Source organism: Aquarana catesbeiana, linkage group LG01 (assembly GCF_042186555.1).
Source record: "Aquarana catesbeiana isolate 2022-GZ linkage group LG01, ASM4218655v1, whole genome shotgun sequence".
Lineage (NCBI taxonomy): Eukaryota > Metazoa > Chordata > Amphibia > Anura > Ranidae > Aquarana > Aquarana catesbeiana.
Window position 1 is genome coordinate 98,477,771 of NC_133324.1, and position 16,884 is coordinate 98,494,654.

The window sequence follows — 16,884 nt, forward strand, 5'->3', positions numbered from 1 at the left end:
TACCGTTCCTGGAAGTACCGGTACACCAAATAGGCCTTATTATTATTATTATTATTATTATTATACAGGATTTATATAGTGCCAACAGTTTGCGCAGCGCTTTACAAAATAAAGGGAGGCGGTACTGTTAGAGGATCAGGAGGGCCCTGCTTGTGAGGGCTTACAAAGAATGAATGAGGTGCCCCTCAACGTAAAACATTTCCTATGGTAAGGGTGACAACCCATTAAAGTTCCAAGGCCCCCTCTGTGGTGGGTGTCTGGTGCCAGCTCTGGCTGTACGTCCACTAGCTGCAGCTCTCCCCCCTCCCTCCCTCCTCGGTGCTGCCTCTCTACTTCTCCTCCTGTGTCTCCTCTCCTCTCCTCTCTCTGTCTCTCTCCTTCTCTCTTTCTCTCTCTCTTTCGCCCTCTTGCTGTGAGCTGCTGATGATTGTTATTATTCACTCCCTCTCTTATTGCACTGCTACTGACAAGCGTTTGTCTGCGGGGGAGGTTTTCATCAACTCACAGGCTGTTGTCAGGAGAGGAAATTGCAATAAAGCGGCAGCAGCAGCAGAAGAAGAAGAAGAAGAAGGAGCAGCAGCAGAATCATTAGCAGCCCAATCCTCATCCTCCAGCTACAGCAACCGTCTTGGCAAGACCCTCGAGAGCTACCACACAGGCTTGTTATCTGTTTGTGTTATTCCGCTGTACTGGGGGGACGATAAAGCTGCTTTCCCAGGGAGTGTATTTCATGGGGATGTGTTCAAGGCAAGAGAGGATTCAGAAGGATATCGACATTGTCATCCAAAAGTGCAAGGCGGAAAAGGACTGCCTGTTTTCAGGTGAGTTATCGGGGGGCGACAAGGCATCTCAATCCCCCCCTTCCTCCACCTTCCTCCCACTCCCTCCCTTCTCTCTGCTTGCTGTTCAGGGCATGGGCTGACAATTACAGGGCTGATTTGGTCACATAACGCCTTATTTATCGTAGTGTCTTTTATTAGAACTGTGTATCGCTCCATGGCGACCGAATTCAAATAGTACAAAGAGGTACGGCGTGAGCGACCAATCCGTAAGCAGCGCGGGTTTGTTTGCGCTCGCCAAGCAGCTGAAAGCTGGTTCCTGATGGGCTGCTGGGACTTGGATCGGCAAATCGGGTAGGATCGGAGCCGGTTCGGAAAGTGGGGGAGCATCGGATATGGAAAAATTTGGTGTAGTTGGTCAACGCCAAGGGGGTGTTTTACCAGTATTAATCAGTCCAATATTTTACCAAATATGCACATATTATTATTAATACAATTTCTATAATCATTAGCATTTATCATACCGATAAAAGGAAGCACGGTTAATGGCAGATTATGCCACCGTCCTCCACCCATTTATGAATCCTTTATTTTTTCTGTACAGGATCACATTTTCTTGTATCTATGGCATGTGTAAGAAAACAGAGCTTGCTTTTCCTCTGTGTATTGCCTTTGCATGATACGTATAGGTCTATAGGACTATGTGCTGTGTTGTTGCTTTCACTGACAGCTGAAATTCCTTTGGTTGCCATGGCACCAGTGCACTTGTTGAAAAAGGGGTTTCCTGCAATGTAAGGTGCCTATAGCTTGCTTACCTCATCAGTGGAGGAGGTGGGAGGGTTGCTGCTGACAACTGGGAATATCTTATCATTTCATGTTGTCTTTTTTTTTTTTCTTCTAGATTTCAAATACTCGGACTCCACTTTCACCTTTACCTTCCTAGGTGGCACCAAAAGGTACACAGTGCACATATTCTTTATTTTATCCAGAGAATGTATTGGGCCCTGTGTTATGCATTGACTGTTGTTGCCATGGCACCACTTCTTCTCAGGTTGCTTGTGAAAGCTCGAACAAAAGCCACGCTAAGTCTTGTAATAGCTGAAGGTAAAGCAAAGATAGGGGGTTGTATGAAGTCACATACTGGCTGCAAGTTGCAGTGACAACACGGCTTTGCTGTGTCTTACAAAAGAATTATTACCAGTGGGTTTAAATGAAAGGACTGGTAGACCTTAAAGCAGCCTTCCTTAACCTTTCTATCCCAGGGGAACCCTTGACATTATTTTTACGTCTCGAGGCCCCTGCTTACAACAGTTCAGTGGGAGAAAGGGATCTTACATTGGTGGTAAAAATGACCCCCTCTTTCAGCAATGGTCAGAATGCCCTTTTTGCAGATAGCTAAAAACATCATTGGTGTAATGCAGCTGGCTCTGCAAAGTGGTGGTGGTCCTGAAACTATGCAGGCACCATCCAATGAGAAGTTAACTCAAGGAACCCCTAGCAAACCCTGGATAAACTGTAGGGTTTCAGGGATCCCTGTTTGAGAATGGCTGTCTTAAAATGTAGGTTTCTTTTTAAAGCATCATTTCTCATCCTTTCTACCCCAGAGGAACCCTTGAAATTATTATCACATCTAGGGGAAACAATGCTTACACCAATTCACTGAGAGTCAGATGGAGCAAGGAACCTTACATTGGTGGTAAGAATGTCCCCCTCTTACAGCGATGGTCAGAATGCCCTCTGACAGACAGCTAAAAAGATCATTGGTGTCATGCAGCTGGCTCTGCCAAGTGGGGGTGGTCCTGGAACTGAGCACCATTAAATGAGAGGTTAACTAGCCACAATGCAAGGAACCCCTTACAAACTCTGGATAAACCATAGCGTTCCAGGGATTTGTTGAGTCGAGCATGGCTGCCCTAAAATGTATGTTACACCTTAAAGCAGCCTTTATTAACTTTTCTACCCTAAACTAACCCTTGAAATCATTCTTATGTCTTGGGGAACCCATGCTTACACCAATTAGTGATCAATGGGAAAAAGACAACGTGCATTGGTGGTAAAAATGTACCCCCCCCCCCTTACAGTGATGTTCAGAATTCCCCCCTTACAGACATTGGCCGAGGCACTATGAAGGCACGATCAAATAAGATGTCAACTAGCCAAGGCTCAAGGAACCTCTGGCAAACTTTGGATGAACCCCTGGGCTCTAAGGAACCCTGATTAAGAATGGTTGCCCTAAATTATGTTACCCCTGAAGTTATTATTTCATGAATATGTTTGGGTTTCTTTCTAGTTGTAGGTAGCTGTAGCCTGTTCAGGTTTTATTGCTTCAATTTATTAGGAATAGCTGGTGATTCTGCCAGTCCATTGTCTTTGATGTGCCAGTCTGACTATGCCATGCACAAAAGCAGATCCACACTGGTGTGGTCAGTTTGCATCTCAGGGCCACTCTGTTGGAGTTACAGGATATTGTGTCCATGCAGGCCCAGATCTAGGGTGGTGCTGGGTGGGCTGTGGCCCCACAGATTTGAGTTGTGCCCCCCAGATCTCTAAGAGTGCATCCACTGATCCATGAGGCACTCTAATGAGGGCAATTGATGTAACAAGTGCTTTGATGTAGACAATTGATGTAACAGGCACTCAGATTGGGACGGTTGATGTAAAGGGAACCATGATTGGGACAGCTGATGTAAGGAACACTCTGATGGGGACAATTGACGTAACAGGGACTCTGATTTGGACAGTTGATATAAGGGGGGCTCTGATTGGGGCACTTGATTTTGCCACTCTGTTGGAGTTACAGGATACTGTGCCATTCAGGCCCATATCTAGGGGAGTGCTGGGGTGGGCTGTGGCCTCACAGATTGTAGTTGTGCCCCCCCAGGTCTCTAATGCCCTGTACACACAATAGGATTTTCCGTCGGAAAATGTTCGATGGGAGCTTTTTATCGGAAATTCCAACCGTGTGTAGGCTCCATCGGACATTTTCCATCGGCATTTCCATCACACAAAATTTGAGAGCTGGTTTTCAATTTTCCGACAACAAAATCCGTTGTCGTAAATTCCGATCGTGTGTACACAACTCCAACTCACAAAGTTCCACGCATGCTCAGAATCAAACAGAAGAGCCGCACTGGCTATTGAACTTAATTTTCCTCGGCTCGTCATACGTGTTGTATGTCAACGCGTTCTTGACGTTCTAAATTTCCGACAAGATTTGTGTGACCGTGTGTATGCAAGACAAGTTTGAGCCAACATCCATCGGAAAAAATCCATGGATTTTGTTGTCGGAATGTCCGATCGTGTGTATGGGGCGCAAGAGTGCATCCACTGATCCAGTTGATGTAACAGTGACTCTGATTGAGACAGATGATGTAAGGAGCGCTTTGATGGGGACAGTTGATGTAACGGGGACTCTGATTGCAACAGTTGATGTAAGGGGCACTCTGACTGAGACAGTGAATGTAAGGAGCACTCTGATGGGGAAAATTGATGTAAGGGGGGTCATTCTGATGGGGACACCAGTTGTAATGGGGGAACTCTGATGGGTACACATGATGCAAAGGGGCACTCTAATGGGGACACTTGATGTAAAGAGGGACTCTGATGAGAACCCCTGATGTAAGGGGGGACTTTGATAGGAGCACTTGATGTACGGAGGCATCCAGCCTTTCTCAACCCCTTCAGCACAGAGGAACCGTTGAAATAACTTTCCGGTCTCAGGGACCCCCTGCTAAAAATTACTATATCTACAACTCATGATACATTAGCATAATGGTCAGTGGGAAGAATGCTCCTTACACTTGTGGTCATTGGGAAGAATTACCACCTTACAAATAGCTAAAAAGATCAATGGTGTCAGTGGGAACTTATCTGATAGGCAGAAATCGTTCATTGTTCAAGGAATCCCCTAAATCCCTGGAGGAACCCTCTCCTAGGCTAATGACAGCTTAATTCATACTAGTGTTCCCTGTTCACTCTTTTCACCCTGTTCACTCTTTCATCATCTCTGCACTACCTGTCTTACATTATTTCCAAGTTGTGACTTGTGGCACAGACGTGCGCTAAGTGAATGGGGAACACTGGTTCCTTGCATCTCTGTCACACTGTTGAGATTATGCCCTCTGACTTTTTACAATGCACCCCCAAATCAGAGTCTAGATCTGGCCTGTGCCCATGCCTGTATCTCCGTGGTCATTTCAGCCTACTCTTCCCCCGCCCAGTCCGGCTGTTTTGTTTGACATCAGATCCCAGCAGGAGCATCCCTGTCAAATTGCAATCTGGAGTGTGTTGTACACAGACACATCTGCGTTTCCTTCTAGGTGTATATACCAGTAGCTGCTCAAAATTTAAATTCTTCCTTTTATTAGAAGTACCTGGTGATTTGGCTTGTCCATCTTTGCTGTTTCAGTCTGACCATGGCAAGCACAGAAGCAGATCCGCACTGCCCTGGTCAGTTTGTGTTTCAGTGCCTCTCTGTGCAGTTACAGGATGCACAGCATACCAGTATGTCCTTGGTCAGTTCAGCCTCCATGCTGCTGTTTTCATTTACAGTTGTCACCTGTATGAGTCTTGCTGTCAAACTGCATTCTGGAGCTCAGCATACGCAGACGGGGTACTTACTTCCCCATCTGTGTGTGGCACCAAATAGTTTCCACAAACAGTCTAAACTTACATGCTGCCCACTTTCCAAAAAAAAAAAAAAAATGCTGCGCAGTCACTTGACCGCAGAATAAAACTTCAGAAAAAGTTTTAATTTTTTTTTATTATGGGGAAAATTAAATTCAAATATAGTAACCAAATAATGTTTACTGTTGTGCGTTGTCTGCAATGAATTGACATATACGTTAAACACAAGTTGGTTTATGTAAATAACTCCTCTGAGCTCTACTGTGATGTTAAGGATCTGTGCGTTATTAGCAGCAGTTTGCAGTCCCCCTATGGGATCACTAGATAGAAAGTCATTTGGAAATAACAAAGTATCTCTCCCAATATTACCAACATTATGTCAAATGTTAAAAGCTGAGCTCCAGGCAAACTGCTAAATTCTCGCTATAAATACACATCTGTGAACAGTCTTTTCTGCCAAAGGATTTGCAATTCTTCCCAGCTACTTCAGTGATTCATACACCTCTGCCAGACAGGGCAGCCAGGAGGGTGTTGGAGTTAAAGAATATAGTGGTGTCATCTCTCCAATAAAAGAAAAGCCTCTGTTTAATCTGCAACTGCCATGACATATGAAGGACATAACCTAGAGTCTCTTTCCCAACCTGTTCTACATAATCTACAAACCCCTACAATTCCCCCACAAATGACGTGACATGGTTTTTTGGAGTAAAATGACCTTACGGCCTTTTTATTAACAATTAATGTAAATTAAATAAATAACATTTTAAATAACCATTAACCAACTTCTCTATATACTTTGGGGTCTTCGAGGGCAACAACACACAACTTGGTCACTGCAACCAACTTCTTTTAAATGTTAGGCCTCCAGTCGCAAGCCACCGACTCAGAGGTACTCAACCTTCGCAGTGACCTACATACTACCCCTTCCTGGTTAACTGCTCGTTAACCGGAAGGTACCTGAGAACCCCATACCACAGATGGGTCCCAACCATGTTATATATATATAACAGCCATCTTCTCTTCCTCCAAAGACCCATCACTGCTGGGCTGTCCTGACAGCCTCCTTTTAATACCTACCAAACCTTGGGAGGGTGGGTGGGAATCTCTTTCTCCTCCGCTCTCGAATTACATCACTTCCCCCCCTCTCCTCCACTTCCTTCACACCAGTACCTCCCCGCTCCAGCCACCCCCCTTTTCTTAAAGGGGACAAATTTTTCTGCCTAAACGCATCACTGTGCTATGTCCACCCTGTCACGCCGTCTCTCCGTCCATCCCTTCTCTCCTTTACTACAGGAATTCCTTTATGCTGAACATGTGATCAGTTATGACTCCAGCCATTGGATGGTTTGACAGTTTGGTTGAGAGCACCATCAATGTGACAGTATCATTCCCGACACATGACAGAAATGTAACTGTTTTTTGAAATGGTTAAATTGATGGGTTTACTTCCGCTTTAATAGCAACTAAACACATGACGTCTAGTAATACATCTCAACCAGTCCTAAAGTAATGTTTGCTGATTGAAATGTGAAAAAGTGTTGATATATAGCCTAATGAGTCCTTAGTGATGGGATTTTTCTTATTTGAAGTCTAGATATGATATTCTTGTCCCGAAACACCTCAGTGGCTTGTGTATGTGATCATGTGTCCATGGGTGTATTGAGGTTAAGGGCGCAGATCCATCGAGTCTCTTAGACAGGAACTGTTAAATGGAACTGGTGATGTAGAAGTAATTATAATTTACACAAGTCACACATCTTTTCTTCTCTTACTTTCTAAGATACTTTGGTGTGTCCATATGCTAAAAAATTTTGTAATCCTGTAAAGGAGGCACTGGACATATGGGGTTTGATTTACTAAAGGCAAATAGACTGTTTTGCAAGGGAGGTAAAGCTCTGCTGGCTTCCATCATCCAATTATGTCCAAGTAAAAATAGTATTATTTTTTTTTTTCCTTACATGTGATTGGGTTTTCTTTGCAAATTAAAATTTCCTAACAAGCTTTGAGCTCTGGGGAAAATTCCAATGCATAATGCAATTTCTATTGCAAAACGAACACCCTGTTGGCCTTTGAAAATCAATCTCATGGCTTCTGCCAAAGGGAATTGTTGGACTAACATTCAGGCACAACCGACCAGTCAGTGGCTTGGTATAAACAGTAAACACATTTGGTTGGAAACTGTATGACCAATAATAACAGTTGCTTACATTAATAAAAAAGGCTGATGTCTATAAAATAGATATGGGCTTTAGTTAAAGGGTAAGTTCGCCTTCACAGAAAATCTGTAAGTTGAACTTACACTGGACTCCCTCCCCCGGTCTTGCTGTACTGGAGGCCCGCGATCCCCCACTGTCAGACACTGGGACGTCACTTTGTTTTCCTGATTTTCTTTCCTCTCCTCCAGTGCTCATGTGACAGTGCTGACCAATTAGAATGCCTCCTATCTGTACATGCTGAGAGGTACGGATAGGAGATTAAGCCGGGGGGTTCCACATCCCCGCACCGGTGAAGAGATGACTCGATGTCTGATAACAGCGGGGGATCGTGGGACTCCGGTACAGCGGGACCGGGGGGGGGGGATGAGGAGGGGGTCTAGTGTAAGCTCACCTTACAGATTTTCTGTAAAGATGAACTTACACTTTAAAGTGGTTGTAAACCCTTACATATACCCAGTAAAGTGTCTGGTCTCAGGTGGTACTCAGAGATGAAACAAATCCTCCTACATAATGTACCTGTCTAACTTTCGATATCTGATTCAGACTTTCCAAACAAGTATTTCCAAAGGGACAAACTCTAAAATTTTCGTTTGATGTGTACTGTTTTTGTATGCGAAAATTTGGATACGAAGGACTGCGGATGATCAGAAACAATAAACAACAAATCAAGCAGAAAAAGCTTTTGTTGTTTGAGAATCTTTGTACAGTTAGTACCTCCCTTAGTTTTCTTCGACGTTGCATTGATGCATGCAACTTGCTGTTAAATATTGATGAAAACTGGAAGATCGTTCGCCCGATTTTCTTATAGTGTGTACCTAGCTTTACTTTGAATAAATGTCCCTTAAATGCTGTAGGTGCTGTTAGCGAGTATTGTGATAGATGTCTATGGAGGCTTTGGAAATTATTTGAAGCACCAAGAAAGTGACATGGGGTATAAATTTTGTGGCAAAGCGAAAGCAACGTGTAAACAGGACTGTAAGCTAACCATTTTATTTAGTGACAGGGGCTTTGATTGGCATTCAAAGTGCTTTAACCACTTCATACCCCATCCATAGTCAAATGACGTCCGCAGGGCATTATATAACGTCCTGGGCTTCCCGGCCATCTAGGGGGCGTGCACGCGCCGCGTCACTTGGGAGTTGGGTAAGATTTCTGGTAACAGTGTAAACATACAGATCCACGTCCTGTCAGAGGTGAGGAGGCACTCCCTAGGTAACACATTTAACCCCTTGATCGCCCCCTAGTGTTAACCCCTTCCCTGTCAGTGACATTTATACAGTAATCAGTGCATTTTTATAGCACTGATCGCTGTATAAATGTGAATGGTCCCAAAATAGTGTCATAAGTGTCTGATGTGTCCGCCATATTGTCGCAGTCATGATAAAAATTGCAGATCGCCGCTATTACTAGTAAAAAAAAAAAATAATAAAAATGGCATAAATCTATCCCCTATTTTGTAGACGCTATAACTTTTGCGCAAACCAATCAATATACGCTTGTTGCGTTTTTTTACCAAAAATATGTAGAAGAATACATATCGGCCTAAACTGAGGAAAAATTGTTTTTTTCTTAGTTTTTTTCTTTAAAAAAATGGGATATTTATTATAGCAAAAAGTTAAAAATGTTGTGTTTTTTTCAAACTTGTCACTCTTCTTCTGTTTATAGCGCAAAAAATAAAAACCGCAGAGGTGATAAAATACCACCAAAAGAAAGCTCTATTTGTGGGGAGAAAAAATGATAAAAATTTAATTTGGATACAGTGTTGCATGACCGTGCAATTGTCATTCAAAATGCGACAGTGCTGAAAACTGAAAATTGGCCTGGGCAGGAAGGGGGTGAAAATGCCCTGTATTGAAGTGGTTAAAAAAGCTTGTCCAATGCTACATTTTGAAGCAAGTGTAAACAAGCTCTTATGCCCTGTACACACGGTCGGATTTTCCGACGGAAAATGTGTGATAGGACCTTGTTGTCGGAAATTCAGACCGTGTGTGGGCTCCATCACACATTTTCCATCGGATTTTCCGACACACAAAGTTTGAGAGCAGGATATAAAATTTTCCGACAACAAAATCCGTTGTCGGAAATTCCGATCGTGTGTACACAAATCCGACGGACAAAGTGCCATGCATGCTCAGAATAAATAAAGAGATGAAAGCTATTGGCCACTGCCCCGTTTATAGTCCCGACGTACGTGTTTTATGTCACCGCGTTTAGAACGATCGGATTTTCCGACAACTTTGTGTGACTGTGTGTATGCAAGACAAGTTTGAGCCAACATCCGTCGGAAAAAATCCTAGGATTTTGTTGTCGGAATGTCCGAACAAAGTCCGACCATGTGTACAGGGCATTATACTTATACAAATTTATACAGTTTTTTTAAGCTGGCTTTGTACACAGGAGCACAGTTATGCTGAAACAGAAAAGGGACTTCCCCAAACTATTGCCACAAGACTAAAAGCACACGCTGAAACCTCTATTTACTAAATGCTGAAGCATTAACAGTACCCTTCACTGGAAACATCTAAAATCAATAATTTGTAGGGGTATCCACATTAATATAGTGTATGCCAGCCCTCAAGTGTCTGTAGCGCTAAAGCATTTTTCAGTAACGGTTGATTGCTCAGTTCCTGTGCTAGGGGGCATACATCAGGAACTTTTCTGCTGGGAACTATGAAGACCTCTATTCCAAGTGCTGGCTGACTCATTACAGCTTACAGGTCTATTGAGGAACCCCTGGTCCACCAGGAATTTGAAGACCTCTATTCCGAGTGCTGGCAAACTCATTACAGCTTACAGGACTATCGGGGAACCTCTGGTCCGCTGAAGATTTACATAGCTAACAGGATCCCAACTCCTGTGTGCACTAAACTAGCATCTCTTGGTTCACCCTCAACCACCCAACCTCAAGACCACCAGACTACTGGGTACATGGTGCATAAAGGGACCTCACCCCATCTCTAACAACACACTGACCAACCCAACCTCACTAGGGCACCACCACCTCTCACGGAGCCTTGTACCACACAAGGTTTCTCAAATATAGACCTTAATTGGCAAGTAGGTGTCTGACTCCATGTTCTCTTTTTTGCTTTACTGAACATGAAATTGTATAACAAAGCTTTGTCTCACACAAAGTACATTCTTCACAGCTCCATAGAGTCCCATCCTCTGCCCACTCTGTAATACAATATACAATAAATTGTCTTCCAGCTATTATGGCGTAATCCAGTAAGGAAAAGAGGTAACTCTGTTGTTTCCCAGATGTTCAGAGGCATTTGAAATGCCAAATGCCTGTAACAGCTTGTAAACGAGTGTAAATGTGGTAAGTCGTGTTTAGCCGCATTTTGTTTACAGGCTTTGACTATTTGAAAAAAAAAAACAAAACAAAAAATAACCACGCTTCTAAACGCAAAGGCGGCTAAACAAGGCATGTAAATGTGGCAAAACTGATGTTTTTATAGGTTGGCTGGCAACTCGGATGCTCTTGAATAAAAGTACTTTATTTGTTACATTGATGCATGTGTACAGGCTTTATGCTGACGTATTTCAGCTTTGAATCCTTCATCAAGCTTTGATGAAGGCTTCATAGCCAAAACGCGTCAGTATAGCCAGTATCAAGAGTATCTGAGTCGCCAGCCTTCCTGATTTAAGAATTACACCTGTGGGGCCTGAACGCCCTGGCTAGAGCACCGGATCACAGTTCGTTGACTCTTATATTGACAGTGGAGCTGGGGTAACATTTTGTTTCTTTTTTAAAGGTCAGTTACTATCTTTAACAATAAATTGTTCAGGAGAGGTTGTAAAACGTCCCGTGTATATTAAGACTAAGTATATTTCTTTATTGTGGTTACTGCTGTGCAATGGCGACCCTAGGGGGGGCCAGAGGGGGCCCTGACCCCCCCCCAACATTATGCTGTGCCCCACCATGTGCCCCCCCAAAAAAAAAAAAATTTTTTTATTTTTTTTTTTACAAAAAATCAATGTCTAAGAGGGAGAGAGTCCCCAGTCAGCTCCTGCGGGTGATTCCTCCCCCTCCCCTGCTCGCTGACACTGCATAATGCGAGCGTTCACACAACCACGGCCGCCTGATCTGCTCCTTCACCTGCATCCTCATTGGCAGGGAGAAGAGCGAGTTGCAGGAAGGACTCCACCAGGACTTTCAGTTACTGAAAAAACAGACTGATTTCTCCCGTCCTTAGGACAGGAGGACCAGCCTGTAAATTCCAAGAGATGCCAGACCAGAGCTTTTAATAGCAGGGGCAGGACAGCAAGAGGAGGCTGGGGAACCCCACAGTGGCAGAACACCAGGGCCCGGAGGCAAGACAACCTTTGCAACCCTGATAGTTCTCCCACTGCTTTGGATCCTTATATTTTCTTGATATGCTGGTGACATATATCTCTTGTTTTCTGCCACCCTGGGGGACCCCAATACAGTAGGAAGGGAGCTCACTGCAGAACATGTGAAAGGGCCCATTGTGGGGTCGTAGTAAAGGGCCCCAGGATATATATATGTCGTGAATATTCAGTCAGAATAAGTTGTGCCTTTTTAAGGACAGGTTTCCCGCACAATAATTATCCTTGAGTAATTTTTAACGAAGATATTTTTAAGATACAAAATCAATCAATATGCCACAGTCTATGCTTGTGAAACTTATTCACGGAGACGTGTGGTCACACAAAATAGAAATTTTATTGGTAAACAAACACAAATAATCACATGAAATTAAGATACCGATTGCGTTACATGAACGTCTTGAAAATCAATAAAAACACTTGCAAAAATGGGCGTACCGTCCCTTTGACATAATACCACCATGATAACTTCTCGGTAGAATCAATAACCTTGTGAACTTGACAATTAAACAGAACATCTGTATTTCACACGTACAACCGTTACTATACTGCAGGTAAGTAAGTGGTTAAAATTGTGAAATAAATTAGACGCTTGCTTTGTCAATAAATGTGGCAACTATGCAAAAAGAAAAATATAATGAAAAAAATCTGAATCTTTAGAGAAAAATCTACAAGGCGGTTATTGATTCGGGAGAATGATTATCAACTGTATAATATTCAATACATCAATATCTGTGAGAACATATCAATATTTGAGAGAACATACAAGATAAAATCAACATGATATAATTACCCATTCCAGGATGGCTGCAGTTCCTATGGGCTAGTTACCAGAGTTAAGATGGCTGCCGTAGTTTCAAAATGGATACTCCTAAAGAGGATTTACTTCTTGTGACCTCCGAGTTCTAAGTATTAGGTGTTGAGGAATTTTCATGAATGTAAAGAGATGTATTCATGCATGGTGCATGAGTGTCTGTCTGGGAGTGTGTGTATCTCCCAGTGTCCCCCCTTTAGGGTGGATCCCTGAGCTCTCCCCCTGAGCTCTCTCCTCCCTCCGTCCGTTGGGACCCTGTCTCCCATCTTCCTTGCCTTTAAATACCATTTCAGATAATAAGACCATAAAAATTATAATGGCTCTGCCCAAAAGGAGGTGGCTCACTTCCCATTGGGTTAGGAGACGTAATGATTAACTTCCTCTGGAAATTTAGTGAGTTCAAATAATACCACCTTCAACCACCAGGTGTCTCACACGTGTTTTGAGTCCATCCTTTTAAATTAATACGTTCTATTTTCATAAGGTGTATAATGGTAAGGATAAGTATATACCTTTAAATATTCTGGTACTCGGTCTAATGTAAAATACACTCAGTATAAGTTTGATTAATCATCATTACATAACTTGGTTATATAACTGTATCTCTATAAATGTATATCTGTAAAACTGGTCTATCTAGGAAATACACACATTGTTATATATTTCATCAATACTACATAAAAATGATTATCTATATGGATACCTGTATAACTTCTGGTATCTCCACTGAACATTTGTTTATCTTAAGTGTAAGCTACAATCTTATATGATTATAATCATGATTATATGTTTTTCCTAATACTAATTCGTTACTTAAAACACTTCTACTTATAAAATCACACTTTCATATACATTTTCTTCATAGCAAAGTTGTTGGGTCTGCAGACGCCAACATAATAATGTCTCTGTGACCTACAATGTCAGAGATAGTTTAAATGACTTATGATAACCTTATTGATACCTTATATTATTTTTGACTAGCACAATATTCAACTTTCTCTAATGTGTTGAGAGGGACCTTGAACATTCTCCCTGGGTGTTTAGAACTGACTTGTTTGTCTAAACCATCCTAAAAGTTCATACAATGGGTTCTGTTAGCCAAGGTGTTAGCTATTTAAACAGTTCTCCACTCGAACACAATGAGTGAGGCTTCTCTATGCTATAAAAGTCTATGTCACCTTGTGTCCTGTGGCAGTTTTTGTTTATTCACGATACCATGCAAATATCTCCTTGTTTTGTGACAGGAATAGTCCAACAGCTTCCTTTACAATACATGCTTGTAAAAGTCTTCAATATTTAAAGAAGTAGAGAAAGGCTTGGTCAAACATGAGAATGTCCATTTTATCCTAAAAGTCCCCAAGAGGGCAACAGTTCAACTATTTAACGTCACAGTTCATCTACTTGGTGAGGCCTAAGCATCTCTCATGTTTCTGCCAGTAAATATAAAATATATTTCTTCATGAATTCACAACATATATATATATATATATATATATATATATATATATATGCATTTTATAGTTGCCCCCCTACTTTTGTCCCTGTCCCCCCATGTGCCCCCCCCCTAAATTTGAAAGCTGGAGACGCCACTGCTGCTGTGAAATCTTGTGTATCTTACATAAGGTTGTTTGTTATATTTTCATGTGTTCATTGTTTCACTTTCATTTCTCAGAATACAGGAATTAGAATCTGCTTGATGCATTTCTTAAGAAACCTTGACTGAGTAACTTTGGGTGGCTTATGTTTTTTCACATGTTTAGCTTGATTTGTTTAAGTGTTTTAAAGAACTACTGTGTGAAAATGAAAAGAGAAATCTCTCCAGTTTGTAGGCAGGTGCAGTCTACTTTCTCCACTGCAGGTGGTGATTAACTACAGTGGCGTAGCAGGGGGAAAGGAAGTTAAGAGGAACATGGTTCCTTTATGGTCTCCAGGGTCACTTGGGAAGCTATCCGATTGGATGCTGCCACCCCATGTGACTCTAGCAGCCATCTTGGGTCAGGCAGAGCCAATTTAAGGCCCAGGCTTGGCGCACATTTCACATGTGGGTAGTGTAGGGACAGGTTACCCGTCTGACAGGGACAATGAATGGTGGCAGGGAGAGGTAGGGAAAGGATAGGGACACGCCATCCTTCTGGAGACCTTCCCATTTGGGCTCGGACTGGCCAGGCTGCATTCAGCCCCTCAGACGCTGTCAGCACATCTGAGACCTGCTCTGCTACACATTGCTGATATTGCTGTGAGTGTTCCCAGTTGGGTGCCTTCCCACCAGGTTCGTTGGGAATTACTGGATTCTGCTTTAATACTGATGATGAGAGAGGAGGAGATGAGGCGAGGTCTGTGTTCTTTGTAGTCCATCAGAAATTACAGTAGGGAGGCAGGGCTGACAGCACATACTTTGAAATTTACAGCTAAAAATACACTGTGTTATGTCAAATATGAAGGAGGGAGTAGGGATATTAGCACTCTATATTTCTGGCACATCAACAGTTATTTTTCTGTATTTAAGTTTGCTTAGAGGTTTAAAGCATGGGGGATGTGTATATATTGCAGAGATATACAAAATATATTTTTCTTTAGGTTTACCTTGACATACGCTTTCAATTTATTGAGCGGATTTCCAACATACTTCTGCAAGACTGATTTTATTATATAAATATCCTTGTGAGCGTCATCTTTATATAATTCATATATGCCTGAAAGCTGAAAAATTCATGGTGGCTGGTTGCAGGACATAATAAATTTATAATAGACCATATTAAACATGTGGAAAGCCCAAAGCTAAATAACTTTCTGAAATGTAAATGTATACCTGCTGTTTCTGCTAAAGGTTTTAGCCACTAGCCGACCAACCACCGTCATGATACTGCGGCAGGTTTGCTCGTTCCCACAAATCGCTGTAGCTGTACGTCTGTCCTTTAAACAGTTATAGCAGGCGCGCAGGCACACACAGCCATGCGAGATGGCGGGCACGAGAGCCAGAACGGGGATGTGTGTGTGTCAACACACTCATCCATGTTCTGACAGGAGAGGAGAGACAGATCGTCTATTCCTACTAAGTAGGAACAGAGATATGTCTCCTCCTCTAGTCAGTCCCATCCCCCCACAGTTAGAAACACACATGAGGGAACACATTTAAGGCCTTGATCGCCCCCTAGTGTTAACCCCTTACCTACCAGTGACATTTACACAGTAATCAGTGCATTTTTATAGCAGTGATCGCTGTATAAATGTCAGTGGTCCCAAAAATATCTTAAAAGTGTCCGATCTGTCCACCGCAAAATCGCAGATTGCCACCATTACTAGTAACAAAAAAAAACACCAACAAAAATGACATAAATCTATTCCCTGTTTTGTAGACGCTATAACTTTTGCACAAACCAATCAACATATGCTTATTGCGGGTTTTTTTCACCAAAAATATGTAGAAGATCATATCCCCCCTTAACCACTTGACCACTGGGCACTTAAACCCCCTTAATAACCAGACCAATTTTCAGCTTTCGGTGCTCTCACACTTTGAATGACAATTACTCAGTCATGCAATACTGTACCCAAATGAAATTTTTGTCCTTTTTTTCACACAAATAGAGCTTTCTTTTGGTGTTATTGAATCACAGCTGTGTTCTTTATTTTTTGCGCTATAAAAGAAAAAAGACCGAAAATTCTGTAAAAAAATGCATTTTTCTTTGTTTCTGTTTTTTGCAAATTAGTAATTTTTTCTTTATATATTTTGGCCAATATTTATACCGCTACATATCTTTGGTAAAAATAACCCAAATCGGTGGATATTATTTGGTCTTTGTGAAGGTTATAGAGTCCACAAGCTATGGTGCCAATCTCTGAAAATTGATCACACCTGAAGTACTGACGGCCTATCTCATTTCTTGAGACCCTAACATGCCAGAAAAGTACAAATACCCCCCAAATGACCCCTTTTTGGAAAGAAGACATTCCAAGGTATTTAAAAAGATGCATGATGAGTTTTTTGAAGTTGTCATTTTTTCCCACAATTCTTTGCAAAATCAAGATTTTTTTTTTCTTTTTTTTTTTTTTTCACAAAATTGTCATATTAGCAGGTTATTTCTCACACACAGCA

The 16,884-nt window shown here is 42.1% G+C and overlaps 1 protein-coding gene across 2 annotated transcripts in view; it reads left to right on the forward strand.

The window, feature by feature from the left end:
* Positions 1 to 250: 250 nt before the first annotated feature.
* Positions 251 to 16,884, forward strand: part of PARP8 (poly(ADP-ribose) polymerase family member 8) — a 416,167-nt gene continuing 399,533 nt past the window's right edge. The window contains exons 1-2 of one of the 2 annotated variants that reach the window (XM_073622188.1): positions 251 to 821; positions 1,681 to 1,735. In XM_073622188.1, the coding sequence (XP_073478289.1) occupies positions 731 to 821; positions 1,681 to 1,735 (146 nt within the window). In that variant the 5' untranslated portion in view covers positions 251 to 730. The remainder of the gene's footprint in view (positions 822 to 1,680; positions 1,736 to 16,884) is intronic. The other variant, XM_073622196.1, reaches the window with a different exon arrangement.